The sequence below is a fragment of the Malaya genurostris genome, chromosome 1 (genome assembly GCF_030247185.1).
Source record: "Malaya genurostris strain Urasoe2022 chromosome 1, Malgen_1.1, whole genome shotgun sequence".
NCBI lineage: Eukaryota > Metazoa > Arthropoda > Insecta > Diptera > Culicidae > Malaya > Malaya genurostris.
In genome coordinates this window covers 66,465,371-66,482,539 of record NC_080570.1, presented here as the reverse complement: position 1 = coordinate 66,482,539, position 17,169 = coordinate 66,465,371, and the positions used below count along the sequence as shown (strand labels likewise).

The 17,169-nt window shown below is 36.7% G+C and overlaps 1 protein-coding gene across 1 annotated transcript in view; it reads right to left on the bottom strand.

The window, feature by feature from the left end:
- The window catches only part of LOC131426078 (allatostatin-A receptor-like), a gene marked incomplete at its 3' end in the record, with an annotated part of 243,134 nt that extends 227,836 nt beyond the window's left edge, over nucleotides 1-15,298 (bottom strand). The window contains exon 1 of the mRNA XM_058588512.1: nucleotides 13,900-15,298. Within this exon, the coding sequence (XP_058444495.1) occupies nucleotides 13,900-14,472 (573 nt within the window). The remainder of the gene's footprint in view (nucleotides 1-13,899) is intronic.
- Nucleotides 15,299-17,169: the final 1,871 nt, after the last annotated feature.

Below are 17,169 nucleotides of genomic sequence, written 5' to 3'. Positions count from 1 at the left end.
CAACTTTTGATTCAGTAATATGCATTAATTTTATAGATTTATAACGATTATTAAAACAAAGTGTAGCATTGGGAGGATCGAAAATGCTGCTTCGCAATTGCAATTAGTTGATTATGCGAATAATTTCTGATGCAAATAATATTTGATTTTCTCCTTTTTTTCTGTTTTGACATTCCAGGGGACTTAATGCATGATTGTTGTGAAGCATTTTATATCGCTCTTAGGGCATTATGACTAAGGTAGACGAAAAACATACTTAATCAACCTAGCAGTGAGATGATACCATTTTGTATCGGTCCGCATGTGTTATTTTGCTTAAATATTTTTTGGTGTTATTAGTTTTCATGAAATTATTTTATTGATCGTCGTTATAAATGACAGTATGAACCCTGTAAATTCGGAACTGCAAGTTGGATCGAAAAGAGAAATTCTACGGAACCATAAAATTGTGCCCTCGAAATAAACGTGTGACAATCGGTTAAATATCCGCTTTAGAGTTTTTAGTCATTACTTACGGTACTTCCAGAACCAAGAGATCTTTTAATCAGAATCTAAGTTTGTGATTATTCGTCCAGCCAACAATGAGTGATTTTATAGGACGAGAAAAACAATTACATGTGAACAACATTTATTTCATGCCCGATGGAGCTGAATCACAATTTATTAACAGAAATTGCTAATTGCTAAGGAACGTGAACATCCGATAAACAAGGTAAAAGAACTATTCGATTGATCTCAAAAAGCGAAAGGAGGAACAACTGACACGTTTATTTTTCTTATGTCACTACATTAGAGTATGACAAAACCAAGCAACATCTTAATGAACAATATTCAAAAGAAATTACTATTCAAGGAACACAAAAATACCATTCATTTATTTCAGTTTCTGTAGATAAAATAGAAATTAGAATAAATTGTAATGCTAGTATAAAAACTTTAGATATTATTACACAATAAGAAATCTTTAAGAAATGCGACTCTCGAACATTTTAAAAGAACTTAAAATAAAATTCTTTCGGGAAAAAAAGCTTTTTGCCGTTCTAATATAACATATAACGTATAGCCGATCACTGTGAAAATCGACTTTTGAACCGAGGCCCCGAGAGTCGATGTCATATATCATTCGACTCAGTTCGACGAACTGAGGAAATGTCCCTGTGTGTATGTGTGTGTTTGTGTATGGCTTTTGGTACCGGTATTACTGCGCGATAAGTGAAAAATTCTCAATTTCATGATGAATTTTTCAAAAGTTATGACGAAACTAGGTGCAAGTTTTTATAAAATTTGCTGGTAAAATCATCTAGTTGGTAAACCTTGTTAATAAGTGAATATAGAAATCTACTTTGAGACTACTAGTCCCTGGATTCCGCTTCCGAACGCACCGATAATAGTGAAGAAAAACTCCAAGAACGGAACTCACTTCGATTTCTCAGCAACGGATGAACTGATTTTCACAAATCAGGATTCAAATTAAAGCTCTCAGTGTCTTAAAAGATACTGTGCAAATTTATCCAGATTCGACTTCCGGTTCCGAAATTATAGGGTAATAAGTATCAAAACTTTCAAACTGTCATACAAAATTATGCAAAATCGGTACGTGCTGGTACGGAAGAAGAAGAAAACGCACCCGCCTAGCACACAGTGTTCTTTGTTGAATTTTGTATAGCATGCAGGGTTGCCACATTAGCGGCCCTTACACGATCATTAAAAGTGTCATTACTTTTTAGTAATGGTCTGCGAGTTCAGTAATGACACGAGTAATGATGGAATTCCGGATTTTCCATCATTACCAAAACTATTTCTTCTTATTATTTTTTGTGGAAGTGTTGAATATCGTCAGTTGTATTAGATGAGAAAATTTGACAACCATGAAGTAAACATTCTCTTCAGAGCTATACGTGATGAAAGTAAAAATGACAAAGTGTAGATTTAAATTATTAATGTTTCATCAACCCTAACGTTTCAATGGCAAATCAAATTTATTTTCAGCTAAACTAAGATAAAGAATATTGCTAATATTCTTTAATTGCTGAGGGAAAGTTATTCTGGTTACAAGCGCCGTGCTGGAGTAGTTACAAATACTCATTATTAATAATGAACGTGTAATGCTAAAAAAAATTATGTACAGTAATGCAGTAATGACGAGCGTTTGAGCAGAAGTGTCATTACTTAGTCTTTTAATGATAGTGTAAGGGCCGTTATTGAAATCTATATTAACTTGACATAGCTGTTTACAAATAGTTTTTACCAAAGAAAATATTTGATTTTATTCAAGTTTCAAAAAAAATCTTGTCACAACATAAGTAAAATGAGAAAAGCATCATTACACCACTAGGTGGATTAAAAAACGTTTTTTTTTTCAAAAGTTTTATACGATTTTGCCATCATACTCTAAGCGACGGTTTAAATTTTTGTTAAATCCACAAATAATCAGTAATTTTTGGTAGGACCATAAGATGTCATCTTTCATTTGACCCTAAGATTGGGAATATCGGTTCTGCAATCTCTGAGAAAAGTGTGTGAGAACCATTTCTGAGCATATGACTATTATCTCCTGTCGTTAATCGAAAATCGGGCACCAGGATAGCCAAGGTCGGTTTATTTAGTTGCCTATTGGTAGTGGCTATCGATTTGAGTAGTCTTGAATTATATTTAGAATAATGAATGCCTATTTTGTTTCGCCGTTTTAAGTGACGGTGTACAATATTTCACACACTTTACCCTATAACTCCGAAATCGGAAGTCAAATCCGGATGAAACTCAGGAATTTCGTATTAGATCGTAACATCTTTCATTTGAATCTAAGTTTGTGGAAATCGGTCGAGCCGTTGCTGAGAAAAGTGAGTGATATCCATTTTGGAATATATGACCACTATTTCCGGTGCTTCCGTTCAAGTGACGGTGTACAATATTCAACTCACGTTACCCTGTAACTCCGGAGCCGGAAGTCGGATCCGGATGAATTTCAAGAATTCCGTATGGGATCACGAGAGCTTTCATTTGAATGATGGTCAAAATCGGTTCAACCATCTCCGAGAAAACCTAGTGAGATTATTTGACACACACATACACACACACACAAACATTGCTCAGCTCGATGAACTGAGTCGAACAGTATATGTCACTTGGCATTTTTACTAGTCGATTTTTCAAGTGATTGTATAACCTTTCTATATGATGAAGGCAAAAAATACTCATATAAGCAACTCATGCAATCTTAAAAAATGTAATAAGATAAGAATTATTCATACACTTGGGTTTCTTTTAAGCGTTTTTTTATGCGGTTTCTTTTCACGCGGCTTTTTTACGCGGATTTCCGAAGCTACGCGGATTTTCGAAGTTACGCGGATTTCCAAAGTTACGCGTTTTTGTTTCGGCAAGTCTCATAGTTTTTCTAACCCCCGATTTTCACAAAAAAAATTTCAAGATTTTTTTCTTTAGTTTACGTGGATTTCCGCAAGTTACGCGTTTTTTTTACCTTTTTTTATATATATATAAAAAATAGGTATAGAATTCGCTCAAACTTTCGAAAAATTTTCCGAGGCCCGGATCAAATTAGTCGCAAATGAAAGGTCTCCCATCACCCTGAACGCTATTGAATGGTTTTGAGATCGGATGTTTACTTTTTGAGTTATACGAAGTTTATTGTCAAAATTTTCAGTTTTTTGACAGCATCTGTCACATTTGACCTTAAAAACAGAATATTTCTCCAGACTTAGATTCCGCATAGTAAAAGCTATCCAACAAGCCATAGATTGTTAAAGTCGGTTCATTTTCAACGGAGATATCGAAATTTTTGTGTAAGCGACTTTTCCCCTATTCCAGCAGTAGGAGTTTTGAGCGCTGTGTGACAAAGCAATGCTTGGGAGCAACGTGAAACATGATTTTTTATACTGTTACATACAACTGTTTCTAAGTACCAAATGACTGTGTACAGCATCCTTTTTCATGACATTTTGCCTCGGACCAATTTTAGCACGGTTCGTTTTTGACAACATAATCGTTCGAATATGACATATGTGAACTAAATGATGGCTGCATTTTGTGGATGAAACCAATTTCATAATTATATTGATTTAAACGACTTATAGCAATAAATGCTGGAAGAACATAACACCCATATACCATTCGAATCAGTTCGTCGAGATCAGCAAATGCGTGTGTGACAAATAATTTCACTAAATTTTTTTCGGAGATGACTCAACCGTTTTCTACAAACTCAGATTCATATGAAAAGTCGTATGCTCCTAAGCAATGTTCCTGAATTATATTTGGATGCGATTTCTGGTTCCGGAACTACAGGATGGTATGTGAAACGAAATTAAAATTATGAACCCATTTTCTCGTAGATGGCTGAACCGATCTCAAATTCAAATGAAAAGTTTTAAGATCCTGTAAAACATCTTTCTTTTCAGTCAGATCCAACTTCATGGAATGTTCAATCGATAGTTACACTTTTAGATTCAAATTCGATCCGATTTGCAGTTTCGATATTACAAAGTAATGAGTGAATAAAATCTCAAATTGCCGCTTAATTCGACGGTCATTAAAATAATGCCATGAGAATTGAAACACCGAAGAATATTCATGCAAAAAACACATGCGGATTCATAAAAAAAGGTATCATCTCACTGCTAGGTGGATTAAGCACGTTTTTTAATAAAATTCCGGTTCTTTTTTGATCATAAGGATTATCTTTTAATCTGTAGATTAAAATTAATTTCTGCACATTCTATTTTATTTAACTGTGCCCGATCGATTTTCTACAACTTCTTGGACACCATTTTTCTACAATCCGAGTTACCACGATTAGAAGAAAAGGCATGCATAAAATACACACGTCCTTTTAAAAAATCAGTCTCTAGTCGAATTGGTCTCTGCATCCGTGCAATATTAACGTTTGGTCGTACTGAAAAACATGTGCAAAGTTTCATCCGAATCGGAGGGTGTAAATTCTGATGACCTGCTGATCATTTCTAGAATGGCTCATATGGTATTTTGAAATTGATTGTCAAGACTTCATTTATCATGCAACATAAGTTATAGTGAAAATCGCTCTATGGCTGGTAATCGTGTAAATGATCATTTATTATCATGTGTCACTGTAGTGATATTAAACGGGATGAGATTTTCTCCAAAATCAGCGGTGTATTTGATTATGTGATAATGTCGCAGCACCAATCAGAAGTAAAAAGCTGTCCCAATATCATTACTAGAAAATCAAACGATTATCATCACCATTGAATTGTTTTATACAAATATGTAAGAGACACATAGAGGTGGTACCGGTAGGTGGATCGCGAGGGGTAGTATTTTCAGTTGCATATCGAGATCGAATTTTCATTGATTAGACCGCAACCAACTCCAACTTAGCAAATGTTCGTACCCACAAATGTATCGCACCAGTGAAGCCGACACCGACGTTATCCGTCGGTCGGTCAACAATACATTTTTCCCATTCTGATGAACAGTGTTTATAGCATAGATAGATGGATTTTGAACGAAATGAGGGGTTATCTATTATTACTCATAAGCTCTTAAATTTAACGCTAGAGATGTTCGATTTCCATGAGTGTAGGTAGTTTTTGAATAATTTTCCACAGATATTTAAAAATCGATGTGCAATAAAACGAGCAATTGAGAATTATAACTATAAAAATTAATGTTCACAGTATTCAGTTTTATTTGTTTCATTTCTTGCACATTTTTCACATCCCTGTGGAAATGCAGATCCATTATTACCAAATTAAACTTCTCTATGATGACTACATAATGAGACAACACACAAAAAATGAGGATCCCAGCGCTGCGACTGACACCGCCATACCCGGAAGAAAAATGAATTCAATTAAAAACAGAATAAATATTAGTATGCGGGAAGCATGCTGCACTTAAGCACTTAATTTCCCATGAATTTTTCACTTTTCGATGCTGACCAAGTTGCTCAGCTCACCACCATCAAAGAGAGCAGAGGGATTGAAAAAATTTAAAACTATAAATCATTCACTGGACGCCGAATGGTTTCCGTATAAATCTTTACCCAAGATTGAATATTTTTCGACTCCTCTAACTAAATCCATTATCTATGAAATACTTTTTACAGAACATAAGTTGGTAAGACAGATTGACCGAACGGCCTTGAATGAACACTTTGGTATCTTGAGTTTCGGGAAACAAAATCGAAAGTAAAATGTTTTTTTCGGCAATCTTTACGAATGGTTACGCTTATTGGAAATGACTGCACTCAATTTGCTCTTTCCGAAACGGTTTCCGTGAATGAAAAAAATCAGCTTATCCCAAACTTCATCAGTTCATTCTTTGTTTACACACCAACCTTGATTTAGTCGAATGTTTGCGGTACTTTTTTTGCATATTGTTTCTTTTACAGCGGACTATTTCAGTTACATTACGCTCCAGCAGTCAAGTATTATGATTTATTGCTCATTTTTGACAGAAACATTTTCAACAGAAACTTATGTAACGAAACTGGCAATGCGCTGAGTATCCACTAGTAATAAATTGAACGTGAGATGAAAGCCGAACGAGATTCAGTTTTGCTATCACTAAAATAAAAATCACTTATTGTCGATAATAAGAATTTAGTGTGTACTATTCGTACTAGCCATGCAATGATACTGTACACTAAGAATCGGCTGCGAAGTCTGTTGAAACAGAAAGGCCAAATTCCACAATAGGAATGTAAATGCGAGGACTTGACTTTGTGTACTATTCGTTAAATTACAATAAACGTCAACTGATATTTCACCAAAGTAATCAACTTTCAATCGATTGAGTTTGATTGACCGTTCTCTCTTCTATAAAATGTCTCCAGTTCTGATAATACATTGCCTCTGTCAAGGTCTTACATCACATTGATATTTGTTTGGAGAATAAACTATTGTCTATCCTCGTTTTTCAAGTGCTTATTTTGCCCGACCGAGCGCAGCAATATTGTCTAGAAACGATGACAGATAAATCAAAATGTGGTCAATTTAGCGAACATTTTTATGAGCCCAAAACGCAATAACATTTATTGGACAATAAACTCCGACCCCAAATTGCTTCCATTACGAGGTTCCGTGGAAAACATGACATCGCCCACGCAGTGTCGGTAATGCTCCCTGGCAGAACCTGTAAGCATCACGAGCTCGAATCTGGTTGTAGATAGTTCAATGCTGGAGTCTTCACTTTTTGAATCTACGGCGAAAGTAAAAGAAAAAACAAATCCAAAGAGGAAACACCATTCTGACAGTTGACGTGACTCCATAATCATGTTTCGCTTTGGCGGGTGGGCATTGAAAATTGCGGTTTCTAAATCTGTTGCAATGGAGTGGAAAATACACATATTTTTACACATTTCGTAAGGCACAGCCAGCGTCTTCATTTCGAGCCAATGTTAAACGTAGATCCTCTGGCGGCCTGGATGAGGGGTTGCCTACCGACGCACAGCATCTTCCATTCATCGGGAATTGATGGATAAAGTTTCTCTACGCTACTGCTGGCTGGCGGGATTTAGTGAAATTGAAATTATTTCGCCGCAAACAAATAAACCGTTTCGGCACTGACGGTCTGGCTGCCGCCTGAGGAAGTGATTCTTCGCTAAAGTATCATAGCAACTGGAGCAACGTAATGGAAAGTTTTGCTAGGTAGGTGCAATAACACTGCAACAAACTGGTTAGAACACATCAGAGAATGACAACTGGCCAATTTATGGGTTGAGATTATGTACGTAGATTACATTCCAGGGAAAAGTTATGATTTCACTGATTAAACAAACTGAAACTGCACCTAACCACCGAATACATATTTTGGTACTTGAACGTGGGAGCAGATTCGTAGCGTTCTTCCTTTTCATGGCGCGTAGGCCCTAACCGAATGTAATTGAGTATCGTTCGGAAAATCGAAATCTTCCGCCGAACAACGAGCGACACGGGCACGCCTACATGCATCGCTTCCGTTCAATCCTTCCCACGCCCGGTAATATATTGCAAAAGTCCCGGTAATGTATCGATCCGCTATACAAATAACTTCTCTTTTTGAGGCGAAAAAATCGTGCGAAAACTTCCCAAGCTCCAAGTTCTTAATTCGTTATGAACCGATTAACTGGAAGACAGCCTCGGATACAGACATACTGACAGCACTAGCATTGTCTGTAATTTATATGCGCATTCTGTTTAGGACATAAGGTCGAACTGCCAGGATTGTGGTAGAGTTTTGCAAGGCTTCGCTATACATTCATCCATCGATGCTAGATTGAATTGATTATTGATAGAAAACTTTCCAATTAAATTGACGAATTATTCAATAATAAAAATATAACCTGAGGGTCTCAGACTGACATTTTGTTCAACTACGTGTAGTGTTTTTACACATCATTTTTCACAAATTGACATTCTGTAGCCTATTTTAGATATCGTTTTGTGACTGATTGTGACGGGTGAAACTCTGTAGATTAAAGAAAAGTGCTGAAAGTGTTAACTGGCATATTACCGCCTAACTCAATTACCGTTACAGGCGTCTGCGTATGTTAAATGAAATGATAATTTTCGCAACTTGTTTTTTCTATTTTTTGTCGTGAATATGACTTACTTTACTATGGAGCGCCTTTTCAAAATTTACCCTCTAAGAGAGTGATAAGTTTTTGATCGTGAATATCTCTTGTTGTATCTAACGAATCAACATAATTTTTGCTACATGCCATCGGAAATATGATCACAATTTTATGATAAAATTTTCAGTTGTGTGACATAATCTCAAATAGTTCAAAATTAAACTTTTCTGAAATGTTTGGTATAAACGAGTATCAAAGAGGATAATCTCGTATTTTGAAAGCTCATAGCTCAGTGATCTGTGGAAGGATTTATATAATCTAACTACCAATAGAATCGAAAATGTTCAACTTGGACGTGTACAGCAACATCATTGAAATTTTTCAATAGTACACTATTGAAAAATCTGTTTGATTTAACCCATAACAGCACGAGAGCAACATCGAGGACCTGTCGCCTCACTATTTCCCGTTCTGTGAACAGGAAAAGGAATTTTGGCAAAGGGGCTGTCCGTACACCGCTGCCAGTAGCAGGTATAAAACGAAATGTCATGTAAGAAATAGCGCCATTTAAGTTAAAACAGGTACTATGAACGCACGAGACACCGTTCAGCACGATGGCACCGAAAACCGGTAGAAAGGCAGCCAAAAAGTTCAGCAAGACCCATTCATAGCACTTTTCAGTACTTTTCAGACAATTCAAAGCACTTTTCAGTGCTAAAGATCATCATAAAGAACTAGTTGAATTTTGTCGCTTTCCTACCATTTTCTGAGCAACTGTTGCGGAAACAAGACACACACGAGAACCATCTCAGATCTAAATTCAGATTTTGTTGATTGTGACAATTCAAGGCACTTTTTAGTGCCACAGATAATCATTGAGAGTTAATCAAACTTTCAATATTGCCTACGAAAAGATTCATCAAGATGGAAATTCAAATAATTTGTACCGTCACTAACACATTCAATTACGAAAGGCAATGCGAAAGAGAAAGTGATGATGTTGAACACATCTTTATACTAGTATGGGGTCGTGTGTTCAGACCAGACCAGTCTCGTACTGAAATTTCGAGAGGGATCAGATATCTTCGAACTTCATAGCTTCAATAAAAATAAACTACAAATTTGTCGTAATTAGCCTCCTGTATTAGCAAATTAAAAAGGAATTGTTTCAAATTTTAAATATACAGTTGTAGAATAGTAGCTGTTTAGTGTAACTAATCTGTACTTTAATGTAGGCGCATCACTTCAAACTCTATTAGTGAAAAAGGGGAAAGCTTGCACAATTCATACAATCAATCAACTAACTGATATTCGGAAAAGTTATGGGAGCGTGCCAGTTTTTTCGTATTCACGACATCCAGTTATGTCTCTGACATTACCCACCCACCTTTTTTTCAATGATAGAAATAGATATCACAATTAAAAGTCAGCTCGGTGGGTAAGAACAGGGATGAAACGGTAGCGGTAAAATACATTTTTTCTTGTACATTTTACACATTCAAAATTCTACAGCCTGTTACTTGATGGTACATTTACCGCAGAGAGAGTACCAGCTACGATCGGATCGGTACAGGTAGAAATAAATTTTATTCGACTTCATTCTACTTGTACTGCTGCTCTACGATGCTGCTGCTTGAAACTCCCGTCGCTTTCAAAAATGAACAGTAGCTTCCTACCGCCAACGAAAAAATGTATTCTACCGCTGTACTTTATGGTGTTTGTTCAGAATGAAAGGTTGATTAAATTGATTTTGCACATGCATAAGTATTATTTTTGCGTATAGACGAATTATTGATCGATTTGAACAACTGATTATATTTTATTTAACCAGGAGTTCTTTGATATTATTGATAATCCTCTTGAACGATGCAATTCGTTTTCTGGTATCAAGACCTTCTTGCCTAACTCTATAGAAAGGTATTACAATTGCTGGAAAACCCGACTATCGAATGGAGACCCATAGTGTTATATACCATATATTTTACCGCTCGTTTAAAAGTTACTATCGGGCCATTGATCAAGTTCAAAGATCAAATGGATGTGACTTCTGGTTCCGGAGATATAATGGTATAAGTGACGTAACCGACAAAACGCGTTGTTTTTTACCGCTCTAAAGTATATAAGGGTGCCAGTATTTTGGGTTAACATCTAATTTCGTAAAGCGATATTATTTAAAAGTTTAAGCAAAATCGAATATGGGTAAGCGGTGCAGCCGGCGGTAAAGTATTGAAAATTTTTTATCTTTAAAAATCACCATAGGGGGTACACAAGATTTCCGAAATCGAAAATTTTTTTTGATGCCAAGGGTCTTATAATTGCATGAAACGTCGAGACTTAGTGTCATCTTAGAGAATTTTTGATGTGGAACACATATTTGTTTTCTATATAGGGATGCAGATCAGAGATTCATGGGTAAATTCAAGTACAAGTAGTATGTGGTCAGCTTTTGAACATTTATAGCTCTGTCGGTTTAGTTTCAATCAGTAATATTATTTCACCCATTGATAGGAAATATTTCTACGTATTCATTTGAATGTTCATAGCCATGTATTTTCAATTATAACAGAGAGGGCGCCACTAGAATTAAATCCATACCATTTTCAGTTAGTACCAACCTTCAAAGGATACGTGTATAAATTTGACAGCTGTCTGATTATTAGTTTGTGAGATATTGCAGATTTTTTTCGTCGATATATAACAATGGACGAAACATGGCTCCATCACTTCACTCCGGAGTCCAATCGACAGTCAGCTGAGTGGACTGCACGCGATGAACCGAACCCAAAGCGTGGAAAGACTCAACAATCGGCCGGTAAGGTTATGGCGTCTGTATTTTGGGATTCGCATGGTATAATTTTCATCGACTACCTTGAAAAGGGAAAAACCATTAACAGTGACTATTATATAGCGTTATTAGAGCGTTTGAAGGACGAAATTACAAAAAAACGGCCTCATTTGAAGAAGAAAAAAGTTTCGTTTCATCAAGACAATGCACCGTGTCACAAGTCGATGAAAACAATGCTGAAATTGAACGAATTGGGCTTCGTATTGCTCCCTCATCCACCGTATTCTCCAGATTTGGCCCCCAGTGACTTTTTCCTGTTCTCAGACCTCAAGAGAATGCTCGCTGGTAAAAAATTTAGAAGCAATGAAGAGGTAATTGCTGAAACTGAGGCCTATTTTGAGGCAAAGGACAAATCGTACTACAAAAATGGTATCGAAAAGTTGGAAGATCGCTATAATCGCTGTATCGCCTCTGATGGCAATTATGTTGAATAATAAAAACGAATTTTGGCAAAAAAATGTGTGTTTCTATTAAACGATACGAACTTTTCAGCCGAACTGTTAGGTATATAGAAAAGAATAAGCAATCAAGACACGGATGGCCAAGTACCATATACCATTCAAATCAGTTGATCAAGGTTGCCACATGTCTGTGCTCCGGAGTTACAGGGTGATTTGTGCCAAAAATTGCAGCAAAAAAATAGTCAATTTTCTCAGAGATAAACAAAATCAATTTAACAAACTTACAGGGTGCTGTAAGTCGGTATGTCGGTATGTAAACATTGAAAAAATTTTTGGAAAAATCAGCCGAGTTCTATAAGTGATGTATTTTTATTCAGTTTGGTTTTTTGAACTAGTTTTTGAAAACAATATCAATCAAGTGGTCACCTTTATTAGCAATTCAAAATGACTCCTTTTATCTGCGTTTGCCATTACCTTTTCGAGCATCTCGGGTGTTATAGCGTCGATTACAGCACGAATATTTGAGCTCGTCAATATTTTAAGGCTGGTTGGCGTAAACCATGCTTTTCAGATAACTCCACAAAAAGAAGTCCGGGGGCGGGGTTCAATCAATAATATCGTCAGATGATGCCTTTTTGCTGGGGATATTTTTTTCGATATGCACCTGGAGTTAACACAATGGAACGAATGCTTTCAATGTAAAGTAAAAAAACGCAAAATTCTTATATGCTTAGCTTAAAAATGGTTGCAAATTGTAGTTTATGTTAGTTACTGATATAACGAAAAGATCTCGGCTTTATCAGTTCTTAGTTCCCGGTTCCAGATGAACTGTCAATAGAGGTCATAGACTCCCAAACCGGAACTGAATTCATTCTAGTTTTTAATCAAGATTCAATGAAAAGATTTTTGAAGATATTTATGAAAAAATGAGTGAACGATATCATCACACAACTAAGTGGCTTGAAATAAGTTTATAATTCGTGTTTAAAATAATATGTTTCTTCTTGTGGAGCTAACGAAACTTGCTTAAATGTTTACAGTAGTTCGGTATGAAATTTTGTTTCAATTTGCACATGTCATTTAAATTTGCGAATCGAGTCAAGGCCACAATCTATATCAAGTATTCTGAAGATTTTTTTCCGTTTGAAATTATCATCTACAGTTATTTTTTCCTTAATCCACTTAGATGTAATCAGAAAAAAGCAGGTATAGCATTAAAAATTGCTTTATCGAATCCTCAATATTCAAAGTATCTTTATCAAAAGGCAGAGATACCCATTTTTTATATAGAAATATGTGCATTGTTGACCTTTCGCACGTAATTTTATGGTTGAATTAAAAGTTGTCTTCTTTTCAATCGAAATTTTAATCACGTCGAAAATCAATAAAGCAGTTTCACTCTTTGAAAAGCACTCCACACCGGCCAAATTCCGATTCTAGAAATGAGCAAAACGAGTGATTTGGGGAAAGTAATAAATTTTTAATGTTATGATAATACACCATGATTAAATCTTCTCGGATCATGATACATTTAGACTGATTTCGCTGAAATTTAAATGTAACGCACTTGACATCGTTAGGTATAACTTCAGGCGTGTTTCTGCTACGATTGTAATTTTTGCAACATAAATTCAGGCGTTATGTGTGATTTTTGCAACGATGGTAATTTTTTCAACATAAATCCAGTGAAAAGCACGACGAACTTCTTTTAATCAGAATCATTAACAATTAAAATATTGTGTTTTTGAAAAACGACGACGCCTAAAATAACGTGTTTACTTGCGTTCATTGCACCAGTTTTGATTTTGTGTTTCATAACTTAAACACTCAAACTAACTGTATGTAAAAACACGTGTGAATCAAACCTCTTAAAAAGAAACTCTATATCGAATTCTTGCAAATAACCGAGGAGCTATCAGGAAGTTGAAGGTGGAGTTTAGCATTAACAAATTCAAGAACGGAAAATTAATTGACAGTGTAAATTCGAGAATAGATGTATAAAGAAATTCATCCATCAAATCAAATATGTAAGAGTATCCAAATACTATTAAATCTTAAATGAAATTGTGGCTGCTTTTTCCATTAGGATTCATGGTACTCACATTGATTCCATGAGCGAACGAAACTGGGATCGCCGTGGTGCTGATGACCACCCACAGTATTGTAATAGCCCAAATCGTATTCTTTTCAGTTCTTATGACCATACTGGCAATCGGATGCACTACCGCCAGAAACCGATCGAGCGACATGAGAACTAAAGTGTATATGCTAGCGTGAGCCGTCACTACGATCAAATACTGCACACTTTTACACCACAGGTCTCCGAATGGCCAGGATGATAGCACATAATCAGTCGCCGTGAATGGTACACAAAATATCACAAACAGGAGATCCGCTACTGCCAGATTGATAATCAGCAAGTTGGTCGTTGAACGCATCAGAGGATTTGAAATGACTACCAGCACTACAAGCGCATTGCCCAGCAAACCAGTTATGCCGATGAGACCGAAAAATATCGGCACAATTCGCGAGACTATCATTTCTATGTCCTCTTCCTCTTCCTCAGACATACCGGATGTTAAAGAGGTCGTCGTCGGGAAGATGGTGGTGTTGAAACGAGCGTCCGAAGCCGCTGATGCGGCCAGCACCAGTGAACTGTAACTATCATTCACCATTTTTCGTTATTACACACGTACACACTGGGCAATAAATCACCTAATCCTAAGGTTGCGCTACCAATGTTTCCTACTCGTGTACTCGCAATCTAGCCACATTTATCAGGAAAACACCACGAAAAGTAAAGGAACACTTCAACTTGCTATAAATCACAGACTTCGGTTTTGGGGTATCACACCCAGTTCCGAATTTGAAACCGAAGACTCGGCATACAGCAAACGAAATCTCACCAACGGAAAAAATACAATCACGTTCGTCACTTTTTCATTTGGCGCTTTCCAAGACTACATATGCAACGGACAAAACAACTGCTAATTTCACCGCCTGCCAGTATCAGATATCTAAATCGTCTCTTCCGAGAGCATAATTCTAAGCACGAATTTGCCTAAATAGCCGATAATCCAACACAATCACATTTTTACGCCTAGAGTTTTCCTATCAAAACTCAACGCAAACGTCTCCTACTACTGAAGAATGAATCCCGCACCGTTTTTCTCGTTGTTCACTCTTCCACGGCCTATCTGCTACTGAACCATCCGTGAGCCGTAGCTCAACTGTATATCCTTAGTCATAAATTTCCACAGTCACGAAACACAGGATGCTTTTCGTAACACGAAGCTCAAAACCCATCAGTACGAGCGTCAAGGAAATAAATCATCAACTTTTCGACACAACCATCCGGCACCTACTAAACCGATGAGCCGTGGCCGCCCACCTGGCTGGCTGAAAGAAAATTGCGGAAATTTAAATGTACTCTCATGCTTTCCCCACTGGAAAGTGTTCAGAGAGAACGATATCACGAGACATTCTCTCGTACTGGAAACAGAGGCACAGTCTTCCGTGAAAGCAACTGGTCGCTTTCCACGCGGAGCGCCACTGCCATTGCGAGAGGATCCAAATTTATGAATGAACGACACACCCCCATCGTCCTTAGCACACTTTTTCCAGACAGTCTCGGCAGTGTGTCAACCCGACTGCTAACTACAATTTAGATAAAACGTGCTCTTGGATATCCCCGAATAAAAAGTATGTACCAAGAGCGAATATTCGCTGAACTTACAGAAGGCGAGAAACATTTACAGAGAGCTGGAAAATGAGCATGGAATACCGATGGATGGAGAAACTAGATTAGACTAAAACGTTTAAATAAAAACGTAAGTTGTTCTTAGATAAAAGATCATCGCGGCACGCAGATGACAATTTGACAAATTGGAGCGAAATCGGTGAATGACTGAGTTCAAACGTTAGGCTCTTGTGAATTTCCACCTAATTACCTGCAATAAAAAGAAAGTTCAATAGGAAGTAGGTAAGCCTAGTACCATAAGCATTTCTTGGCAACATTTAACTGCTGTTGGCTCCAACTCACACCGCTAGTATTTATTTTGTAGTTCCGTGAAAGGTTCCAATCTTAATCAGGACCATCAAATAAATAAAACACCATAGCTGAAAAAGCTTAAAGTGTCTGTTAAAAACGCTGGTAAAAGGCGCACCGAGGATTAGATACATAAATAATCTGTAGTATTATTGCTTTTTATCTGAGGGCCCCTCGAGAAACGAGATCCTGGGTACTGGTTTATGTGAAATTGAAACAGTTTTGAACCAAGCAGAGAAAATTTTTCTATTTTTGTTGCGTCGTTACTTCATTTAACGATTTGAAATTTTCAACACACATCACTCAGTATTTTCAGATCTAGAAGTTGGATCTCGATTAAATTAAACATCGTATGGAATAATAACATCTTTCATTTGAATATGAGTTCGTGAAATAGGCCAAGCAATATCTGAGAAATCAATGTCAGTTCCATTTTGAAGTTTTTAACAGCTTTTTCTTGTGCTTTCGGAACTGGTAAAGTCAACTGGCCCCACCCGAATTAAAATCCTGGGGCCTACTATCATGAAGCGAACAAAATTTTACTACTAGAATAGGCGCACAGCCGCTTACATATCGACATCTCCTTTACAAATAGACGGACCTAAAATTTCGCATAGCTCAAAAAGTAAACATCTGATTTCAAAAACATTCAATAGCGTTCAGGCCGAAGAGGAGACCTTTCATTTGCTACTAGCTGGATCAAAATCGGTCCAGTCAAATCTAAGGTCTCGACCTCTATGTTAACAACTCACACACAGACATACATACCACACGCGCACATTATAAACTGCATCAGAATCAGATAAGAGAAATTCTTATGATATACTATTATCAATGCTAGAAAATCAAATTACTGAAAAAATTGTCAGTGCATAACTTAAGTTAAACCGTTTGAAGGCATCTTTTTTCTTTTTTACTCATATTAGGCAAAATTGATTAATTTCGCTAATTTACTCGCTCCTTCGTGCACTTTTGCTGATTACAACAGAAATGATTTCCTGCATCATTCATTTCCGAATTTAGAAGAAGAAGCTTTTACATCAACAAATACACGTTTTCCTATAGAATGTAAACGTTTATTGTGGAGATTTCTTCAGGAAATAGGCAAAGCAGTAATATAATTAGGTAGTTCAAAAATGCGCTCATTGAAAATATTGGACGTCACATTCCAAAAACCTCTTCCCCTTCCCCCTGTCAAAAAAGGTCACGTTTCATAAAACACCCCCTCCCCCTTGCGGCGTGCTTCTTTTGTGGACAGCCCCTAATAGAATACTGTTAGCATTAGCATTAGCATTAGAGACCGCCCGTGTGTTGCTACTCCGTT